Raw genomic sequence first — 11,497 nt, forward strand, 5'->3', positions numbered from 1 at the left:
TTGAGCTAAAGCTCAACGACAACTTGAGTTATATGTAAAGGAAAAAAAATGCTTACCGCAACTTTAAAGCCAGTTATTAACGTGTATGAATCATAACTTTTGCATCAAAACTCATTTTTTGATTTTATGATAAAAAAAAAAGAAAAAGTATTTTCCACAAAGAAAAACCAACATAATAAACTTTTTAACTTGAACTTATACAACTATCAACATTCCTACTGTCAATATCATTTTGTATTTAGATCATTTTACTTAGAAATTTTATAGAAAGTCTTGAAATTAAACCTCTATAGATAAGTATGTTAAAAAATGACAAGAAAGCCTTTTGTCGCATGTTTGTTAAAAAAATTATTGGATACTTTTAAAGGATATGATATTCATATCATTATTTTTGATACATTGACCACAATGTAAAACTAATATAATAAACTATAGATGTTATTAATGTAAAAATGTAGTAGATGTATTTAAAAGAATAATATAAACTAGTAAAATTTAGGTTCTGCGTTATCATCAGATAAAATTTGAATAGATATGTGGTATGACATGAACCAATAATACGTTATCATCAGATAAAATTTGAATAGATATGTGGTATGACATAAACCAATAGTACGTGCGAGTTATTATTCACAACCTTTTACATTAATATAAAAAAATAATAATATAACCACCCTAATTTTAATGGTGTTTTGTTTATGAAACGACTTTCTTTTTGGAACAAAAAGATTAGCTACAAAAAGTATAGGGCATAAAACAAAAAAATTCACTTCAAATATAAAAAAAAAAAAAAAAAAAAATCAAAATCAAATAAAACAACACAACACACAAAAATTCAAAAAGCCTGCAACTATCTCCTGCATCCGTACAGATTCACCCCCCTCTCCTGCATCCATCTTCTTCACCCACTATACACACTTCCCAACCTTCACACACATTTAACACACATTCACTCTGTGCTTTTTTGATTAGCTTTGAACCTGAAGTTATACATAACTGTATGCATTTTCTTTAACTTCAATTCTTTCATTTCTCTATTTTTGGTAAGCCCTTTTGTTTGTATACACTCTATATACACATACATTATATATATATTATATATATATATGGGTAGAGAATAGACAACCTGATCTGGATTTTTTAAGGTTAGGTTTAGTATTCTCAGCTTAGCTTAATTATTATGTTATTTTTGGATTTAGGGTTAATTTTAGGGAGCAAATCTTGAAATAATGGAAGATACAATAAAACCCACATCAAACATATCAGAAATAGTATCAAGATTTGCTAAAGTTTGTAAATTTAGGTCTATTGGAGTATTTACTGAAACCCCAAATCAAGATATATGTAATGATGATGTATCTAATGATGTGAAAGAATGTGTTGAGGTGTGTAGTACTAATAGTAGTAGAAGTGACATTTGGACTGGTCATGATGAGATATTGAAAGTTTTTGAAATATTGTCTGAACTTAAAATGGCATATGTTCAGCTTCAACAAGCTCATCTTCCGTATGATTCGGAGAAAATCCGGGTTGCGGATGAGCTTGTTTTCGCGAATCTTGATGGTTTGTGTAAGGTTAGGCGAGCGTTTAAGGAAAATCAGTTTAAGTACTCTAACTCTCTTTCGGCTTGTCTGACTGTTTTAAGAGGTGAGATTAAGGTTCAGGAGAGGTTGTTAGAGAGACTTAAAAGTCAGGCTAAGAAAAAAGATGTCGAAATTACTGGTCTAAAGGGAGAACTTTGTGATTTGGAGGGTAAAAATAGGCTTTTGGTTGAAGAGATTAAGTGTAGGAAGAGGGAAGCGATAAAGCGGATGAATTTAGCCTGTGTTGATAATGTTGTTAACGAGGTTGCAAGGAGTATTCATGATTTTGCTAAGCCGTTAATCGCTTTGATGAAGGCTTCGGGGTGGGATTTGGATAAAGCTGCAAACTCAATCCAAGATTCAGTTGTGTACTCTGTTAGGTCTCATAAGAAATATGCATTTGAAGCGTACATTTCTAGGAGAATGTTCAATGGGTTTTCGTTGAAATCCCAGAATATTGATCAGGTGTTGAGGTTTAATGATCCTGTTGATGTTTTAATAGATGACCCGAATGGTAGTTTTGCTGAATTTTGTAGAACAAAGTACCTGTTGATAGTTCATCCAAGGATAGAAGCGTCATTTTTTGGAAATTTGGATCAGAGGAACTTTGTGTCTAGTGGAAGGCATCCGATGACACCGTTTTACCAATTGTTTGTTAAAATGGCAAGGTGGGTTTGGCTTCTACAAGGTATTGCAGCTTCACAGCCAGAAAGTGAAATGTTCATAGTCAATCGAGGAAGTGAATTCTCTGATAGTTATATGGAGAATATCGAGGGTGGAAAGGATGATGTGCGCTCGTTAGATGGCCAGAAGGGAAGGTATAAAGTTGAGCTGATGGTGATGCCTGGATTTAGAATCGAGGAAAGATTGTTTAAGGCTCGTGTTTATGTTTCTAAACTCAGTACTACTTCCTAGCAAGATGGGTTGTGGCATATTGGTAACTCTTGAACCTTTATCTTCTGTCCTCAATGTGTGTACAAGTTGCTCTAAGTTAAGTTAGAGTTGGTAATGTAATTCTATGCTGGAAGTTAATCTTCTATTATGAAGTTAAACATGTGAAACTGAAGCATGTTCCTTAAAGTATATGCTTTTCAAATCTTGATCTCTTCGATGCAAATTTAGTTTAGCAAAAATTAACATATTAAACTAGTTGAATATTTATCTTTGTTTTAACTTCTTTAAACTGTGAAAAATGTTTAAACATATAAGAGATGTAGGAACTATTAGGATTCGAAAGTAATAGTGTTAGCTATAGTTAAAAGCGCACGGGGCCGGGATTTGATCCCCCAACCTTGTGTATTCCCCACCATTAGGCTACCATTTGGAGGACTAAGTTTCTATGTACTTTCTGGGTCAAACCTTGTCCTTTCAAAAATTTACAACCTGCTAATATATTAAATGCGACTAGAGAAACTACAGCTGTAAAATGATAACTTTTTAAGCATAAAATAGTGTAAAATTTGTAGGGATTTTACACTTTTGTAGCATTTTAAAGTTCTACATTAATTTTTATGTAATCTGGTTGGGGCCATTGGGGTTTGGGATAAGCTTTGTGATCCATCTCAAGCACGAAAAGAATGTCAAGGAACTCAAGAAAATAAAACACTGGAATAAGTTAAGCTACAGAGGTAATGATCTCAACCCATTTACTTATGTGTGCTTTGCTCTGGGTTAAACAGGTAACCTTTCATTTTTACTGGTCCAAGTTGGCCAAAGTGATTTTATGCATACAACCTTCTAGATCATTTTCCTAAAACTTGCAAATATTAGAAGCTTGTAATTATATATGATTGATTAATTATCAACTGTTTCAAAAGTCTTTTGGGTAATTTACATTTGATACAAAAAATGTTGCGGCAACTGCAACCAGACAGTGATGAGGATGAGTTTCTTTCGTGGATTTCACAATAATATCTGATAGTTTGATACATCTCGATCTGCATCTGAAGCAGAACCTGGAGAAAGTTTTTTCACATAGATTACAATGCGTGATTCAAAAGTAAAGGGCCCCTTTAAAAGGGGGTATATTGCGGGTCTATATTTGTACTTCTATATGTGTGTGTTAGTCATATTTCTTGCAAGTTTTCGGCATTGCCAATCTTGATAATGGGCAAACCTTCTATATCATGAAGCCAAATGACGGTAAATCCAATTCTAACACAACTGTGGGCATAACAAAGAAAATTTACTACAAACTAGATTTCCGAGTCTAAAATTCCATAGAGGCATTGGCCCTAAAACTGTGGCGATTGGATGATCTAGGGTTTTTGCTCCATCTGTGGTAACTGTGTTGTCCTGCCAAACCTCAGACTCCTCATTTCAAAATATATAAATCAAAAACAAAATATTGTAGGAAACTAGGAATGTAGGGATCTCATTTAAGAGCTTGAATGCCTCTTCAATAATAATACTTGGATGATGTGATTCATTAGCAATGAAAAAAGTAGCCCATCAGTTTTGACAGATGGGTGCCCATTTGACAAAACATATGGGTCTCAACCCACATGCACGGTGCACCCAACCTTTTGACAAACCATTAACTTTCCGAATAAATAAAACTGATATATAATAGTGATAACTGGCCAGAAGTCTTTCTAGAAGTAGTTTCTCTACCTCAAGTGTATATCTCACTTCTCTCATAAATAATCCATCATGAGATTTATATATAAATAATTTAGTCTTGTTTTATAATAAGTCGTTGTGGTGTAGTGGTTACCGGTTCGAACCCGGGCAGCGACATGTAATTTTTTACTCTTCTTTTTGCCGTTAAAAAAGAAAAACAAAATTCATTTAGTTTTAAATGATTATTACAAGTGAGCATTTTATGGCAACTTATTGTCGTTTGAATCTGTCAAAAATAGATGAAACTATGGTGTGGCAACTAGTACGACACTAAATTTTTAGTTATAAAAAGTGGTAACAGTTTAATATTAAAATAAATATAGAATTGGTAATTTTTTACAAAAAGTACAATAAGTTCACATAACTTCTCAAAATCCTAATCAAAATACAAACTTATGTTCATTTATAGATCATTAAAAAAAGTTAATTATAAAACTAATAATGTAAGTGGTTGTAGACTTGTAGTATTGTACTAAACTAGCTTTATAAGTATGATAATGGCTTTGATGATTGTACTAATTATTTAAAGCTAAACCTGTGTAAAAACTATTTTTGCGTGAATGCTAACGTTTTGAGTTTTCACTTGAACACAAAAATAGCGACTATACTTAAAATTGTTTTTAATGCTAATTTGGTGGCATTAGCACCTTCAAGCCACACCATCGTATCCCTTGGATTCACCGAGTAACTAGTTAAATATTTGAGTTGAATTGTTGGTTTAATACAATGATTTTGCGAATGTATCTCACTAAGTCACTTAAGGTATTAAAGGTGTCCGTCGAGTCGAATAACAAGAATTTTGGGCAAGAGTAACACAAGATTTTGCTAAAATGCTTCTTGCAAGTCTCATGGTAATGTCAGTTTTTCTACAAAGTAAAATTTTCACCATTCTAAATCTGTAAAGAGCTTTAACTCATATTTTTACAAGTTAAAAAGGTTTTTGCTTGATTTGTTATTGTTTGTACACTGGATTAGGTTAGGAGATTTGGGGTTGTTTATGGTTGTTCGTTGGCGGTTCCTTTCCAGTAAGGCTATGCCTTTTGTACGCCAAGAACGTGTATGTGTGATTAGGAGTTTGATGGATTGGACGACGATTCCCTGTTGGTAGAAGTCTTCCTCCTTTGTACGCCAGTTTAGATGTATTTAGATCTCTTCGGATTTTTCCCGTGGATCTTGGATATATGCTTTTAGGGTTTTTCCCTTGATGAGCATCATGATAATGATTTAGGGTTTTCCCCATTTTATAGTGGTTTTTCGTGGAGAGAAAATCTCCAACGCGATTCTTATCTTTGGTAACGATCTCCCTTATTTATGGAAGTGATATGATCGTATCTTTTCGTGTTTATCTTTTTTTTCCCGGGCTATGTGATACCCTGGGTGACCTTTTAGCCTTCCTAGGATGAGGCTTTATCCTGGGTGACGGTGGGTACACCATCAGTTATATTTTGTTCAACCTCTACAATGTTATTATCATGTCGGTCCTTGTCATACACTTTTGATAACAAAAATGCAACATAAATATATTTATATCGACGATGATGAAATTATAGTATGCACAATTCACTAATTCACCAGTTGAGTTTGATTTTATAATTTATTACTCAATCGTACACTGAAATACTTGTATCCAATAGAAACCAAAACTTTATGTGGCATTCAATTATTTAAGGAAAATTGATCTCTGACGATAAGTTTACTTTCAAAAAAACTTATTTTCTCCATACCTTTTCACTGGAACTTCATTTTTTTCATTGGAACGAAAAAGTCCAATCCAAATAAAATCATATATAATACTCTACTCCAAAATAACATATCTTTTTAGAACCTAAATATCAGTTTTTTTAAACAACAAAATATATTATATAATAAAAATAGCTCATAACAAGACACTAGAACCAAGGTATAAAGTTACAAATCTGGAAATAAAACTAAAACGCTACACAATCTAGATCATTCCCAAAGTTTTGACTGCAAAGATTGCAAAATTGGTGAAAAAACTTGTATCAACAACAGTGATCCAGGGAAAGAGATTAAACTCCACCCATGTATGTCATGCCACTGGTTTTTACTCTGTAGTGCTTTTGATGCAATCCCAAACAAGCCCTATGAACTAGCTACAATAAAACAAGCTGATATAACAATTAGGCGAATGTGAGTGAGGGATTCCCATAACCCCCAAACTCATGGCATAGTAACATGTGGAATGTAGTCATTCTAAGGGACTTTTCCTTTGGCACTTGGAGGGAGGAAAGACATTGAGACACGTAAAATGAAGGCGTTGAAAATTGGACAGGGAAGAATTTTTTTCAGGGGCGATGTAGCAGGGGTTATGAGGGCGTTACATGCACTTTTTGGGCATGCCAAGGGGAGGTAACACCTCACTCCCTTTGTTCTTAATCCGGTACATAATGAGGTGTTCAATACATTGCAATAAAAATCTGACTCATGACAACACTGGAAAAATATGATCTTCGAAACTATTCGTTTATCATAAAATTGAACCCCGTCATAATACAGGAAAAATGAGATACTCCGCTCTTCTGTTTTATCTCTTGACGCGTTGACTATGTTTTTGTCAACATGGAGAACTTCCAAGTAGGTCATCCACTGCTCCCGTTTAAACATATTTAGCTAAAAGAAAAAATGACAATAAAAAATATCGTAAGACTTGTAAAAAATATATATATAAGTAAATAAATAGCCATTACTAAGGGTGTAATGGCAAGGAAATCTCTTTACTCACAAGAGGTCAAAGATTCGAATCCTACTTTATGCTTATTTGGGGACCATAAGTATTTAAATTCCACTTATAGTAAGAATGAGTGAGTTTTCCCTTCCACGTCACTAGATAATAAGAGTTTCTCATCAAGGAGATTAAATTTGTGATCTATTCAACGAGAAACTCTCTGACGTGAACCCGGTCAAGACAACGTATGTTAAACCTGTCACATTCGCAAATAATTCACACTATTAGAAAAAAATAAAAATAAATAAATAATAGTGTATGTTCAAAATAAGCTTAGAAATGCCACGTATTACAATTAAGGGATGATATTCGTGCCATAAGCTTTTATTAAACTACCATATATACATATATATATAAGTAGGGAAAAGGGAATATAAAGGTTGTCCGACACTTAAGCTTAGGTGTGGAACCCTTCACATACTAATATTTTATTATTTTTTGTTTAATAAATAAATGCATGAGCCCCCCATGATTTTTATGGATTAAAAAAATAATATGTAAGTGTTCCACACCTAAGCTTAAATACCCGACAAGTTTATATTCCCATCTCCCATGTAAGTATATAATTGACTTATACCGTATGTTATAATATTTATACAGTATAATAAATTAATAAAATTTTATGGTATAAATATCATTCTCATTACAATTACAATACATGATAATATTTACCAAGGATAAAATGTATAAAGCCGACTAGCGGAGAGCTGTGAGAAAAAGCATAAGCTGTGAATTTGTCCATAAAGTAATGTTTTGTTCTCTTATTCAAATCAAAGTGTCATCTATACCTATACCCATTTATAAAAAAAAAACCTTTTTTTATTTTTAAAAAAGTTGAATGTTATACCATGCAATATTAACCTTTTTTTTTTTTAATTTAAGTCACCATCTTTTTCATTCATTAATTTAATTATCTCCATTATTTTATTATACCACAACTCTCTTAACTCTTAAATAATAACTACATTGTATATCAGTTACATTATTAACTTCGATCAATAGTGTACACTACTCGTCGTCACCACCACATGTTGTCGTTGTGATGTACCCACGTGTCACCACCGCATTACCCCGTCGCATTGCGCGGACAACATGTCAGTTAAGAAAAATGATAATTTACACTCTTTTTTGTACGAGTAACATTTGAACAAACAGATAACAACAAACAAAATATCATTTTAGAAATGCAATTTTATTTAGAAAATACGAGAAATCTGAAACACCTCTAAGTTTCTCACTTCATTTATCTTTGTTGATTTTATACCATAAATGTAAATGGCAAAACTGCTCGGGGTTTCTAATTTGTTAGCAGGAAGAGTTTCCATAACAAGACGAACATTCGTGTGTGGATACAAATCTAAGCCATTATGAAAAGCTAAAAAAATTAGTCACTATCATTCAACCGCATGAAAAAGAATTAAAATTCCTTTTTAAAGTTATCAATGGACAAAGACAACATCATCATTAATCATTACGAATAACTTTATATTATATATAGTTTATATTATATATAGAATAAGGTTTACGTGAGAATCATTCAAATATAAATATATGTAATTATAAGTATAACTTGATAGTTTATATATAAACGAATATGTACACATATAACATTCATATATGAACATCTCTAAATATATATAAAAGAGAAACCTTAATTCAAAATTGGAGAAGTATGGACCCTTAGATAAAATTCAACTTTTAATTGAGCCATTAGATCAAATGATGATGTCATATACCTTATTTAACTTTTTTAGATCTAATTTATCCCAATTTATTTTAATAAACTTAAATTATTATTATTTCCTTATTTAAATTTATAGACATAATAATTAATGTTTTTAATTATAGTTTTATGGAAAGTAATACTTTTATATTTTATTTTACATCATTCTTATCTTTAAAATTAATTATTTATTATAAGATTGAGAGAAAAATAGGGAGAGAATGAGATTATATTAATGAGGGATTCATAGGGTTACAATATAGCCTTGTATATATAGGCTTCAAGAGAACATTCTAGAATACAATTACATAAATATGGAAGTGAATATCCATATATAATAAATATTATAATACTCCCCCTTGGATATTCACACTATATATTATACGCAAAGATGATGCTTACTGCCTCATTAAAAACCTTACCAAGAAAAACCCAGTGGGATAAAAACTCGGTGAAGGGAAAAAGAGTGCAGCGCGTATAATACTACCCCCCAGTTCAACATATATTCTTCAATCGTCGCATTCCGATCTTGTATGTAAGTTGCTCAAAAACTTTTGGTGCTAAAGATTTTGTGAACAAGTCCGCCAAGTTCTCGCTTGATCTAATTTGACAAATATCAATGACGCCATCCTTTTGAAGATCATGTGTTGAGAAAAACTTCGGTGAAATGTGCTTTGTTCTATCTCCTTTAACATATCCTTCTTTGATTTGAGCAATACATGCAGCATTATCTTCATACAAAACGGTTGGAATATCCTTGATTGACTGGAGTCCGCATTCTTCTTGAATATTTTGAATCATTGACCATAACCATACACATTCTCGACCGGCTTCATAAAGTGCAATAAGTTCAGCATGGTTTGATGATGTAGCTGTAAGTGTTTGCTTGGTCGATCTCCAAGAAATTGCCGTGTCACCATATGTGAAAACATAACCTGTTTGTGACTTTGCTTTGTGTGGATCCGACAAATATCCAGCATCAGCATATCCGACCAACTTTGACTTTGAATTTTTCTGATTGAATAATCCCATATCACGTGTGCCACATAGATAACAAAATATATGCTTGATTCCACTCCAATGTCTTCGTGTTGGCATCGAACTATGTCTTGCTAATACATTTACAGAAAATGCAATATCCGGACGTGTATTATTAGCAAGATACATTAAAGCTCCAATTGCATTTAGATATGGTATTTCTGAACCAAGAACTTCTTCATCACTTTCTTTGGGACGAAATGGATCATCTTCCCGATTAAGTGATCTAACGACCATTGGCGACGTTAATGGATGAGCTTTGTCCATATTAATATTTGTCAACATTTTCTCTACATAATTTAATTGATGGACAAAAATTCCATTCTGAAAATGCTCAATTTGCAATCCAAGACAAAATTTGGTTATGCTAAGGTCTTTCATTTCAAATTCATTTTTCAACAACTTTGCAGTATTTTCAATCTCTTCTGGAGTACCAATAATGTTTAGATCATCAACATATACCGCAACAATTGCAAAACCCTTTTCCGATATTTTAATAAAAACACAAGGACTAATAGGATAAGTCTTGTATATTTCTTTAAGAAGATATTCACTCAGGCGATTATACCACATTCGCCCTGATTGCTTTAATCCATATAAAGATCGTTGTAATTTTATAGAAAACATCTCACGGGGTTTTGATTGACATGCCTCGGGCATTTTTAGTCCTTCAGGAACTTTCATGTAAATATCACTATCAAGTGATCCATATAAATATGCCGTAACAACATCCATGAGGCGCATTTGGAGTTTTTCCGTAGTTGCAAGACCAACTAAGAACCTTAGTGTAGAAGCATCCACAACGGGTGCATATGTTTCTTTATAATCAACACCCGACATTTGAGAGAATCCTTGTGCCACAAGTCTTGCTTTATATCTCACAATTTCATTTTTTTCATTTCTTTTTATCATAAATACCCACTTATAACCAACCGGCTTAACATTTGGTGGGGTTAAAACCATGGAGCCAAACACTTGACGTAATCTAGCTCTGCTTGAATAGCTTCTTTCCATTTTTCCCAATCTTTACTTTGTCGACATTATTTGATTGATCTGGGAATAGTGATTTCACCGTTTATCACATCACTTGCTATAGCATATGTACAAATTTCATCAACACGTATTTTATTTATATCCAATGATGTACCATTTTGTACATAATTAATTGAGATCTCATCATTAGGTACATGGGATTCTGAAAATCCATCCACATCAACAGTGGAATCATCATTTTCTTTTGGCACAAGATTTACCTTTTCCACGATTTTGCCAATCATATTATTTTGTTCTTTCTTTTTCCGTGGATTTGTATCCTTTGATCCAATTGGTCTTCCACGTTTTCTACGTATAATGGACTCATCCGAGTTTTTCGGAATATCAATTCGGGCAGGAGCATTTACAGCCGGTATATGTGATTTAGTAACTCATTTTGCATCAGTGAATGCATCCGGCAATTCATTTGCTATTCTTTGTAATTGAATAATCTTTTGAACTTCAAGTTCACTTTGCCCATTTCGAGGGTCAAGATATGATATGGATGTGGCATTTCATGTTAAACCTTCTTTTTCAGGTTTTTTTTTGCTCCCCCTAACTTTGGGAATGTTGTTTCATCAAAATGACAATCAGCAAAACGTGCTGTAAAAACATCTCCAGTTAATGGTTCCATATACTTGATAATTGATGGAGATTGAAAACCAATATATATTCCCAAAGATCTTTGTGGTCCCATCTTTGTACGTTGTGGAGGAGATATTGGCACATAAACAGGACAACCAAAAACTTTTA

General features: G+C 32.8%; 1 protein-coding gene across 1 annotated transcript; it reads left to right on the forward strand.

Moving 5' to 3' along the window:
• The first annotated feature begins 1,229 nt into the window (after positions 1 to 1,229).
• Positions 1,230 to 2,498, forward strand: LOC122609293 (protein GRAVITROPIC IN THE LIGHT 1). Its single transcript, XM_043782346.1, has one exon. It carries the CDS (start codon positions 1,230 to 1,232, stop codon positions 2,496 to 2,498), a length of 1,269 nt encoding a protein of 422 aa, XP_043638281.1.
• Positions 2,499 to 11,497: the final 8,999 nt, after the last annotated feature.

This window comes from Erigeron canadensis, chromosome 7, assembly GCF_010389155.1.
Source record: "Erigeron canadensis isolate Cc75 chromosome 7, C_canadensis_v1, whole genome shotgun sequence".
NCBI lineage: Eukaryota > Viridiplantae > Streptophyta > Magnoliopsida > Asterales > Asteraceae > Erigeron > Erigeron canadensis.

Bases quoted from the DNA above. Each gene is read 5' to 3' on its own strand.
- LOC122609293 (XM_043782346.1), top strand. From the start codon at position 1,230: ATGGAAGATACAATAAAACCCACATCAAACATATCAGAAATAGTATCA.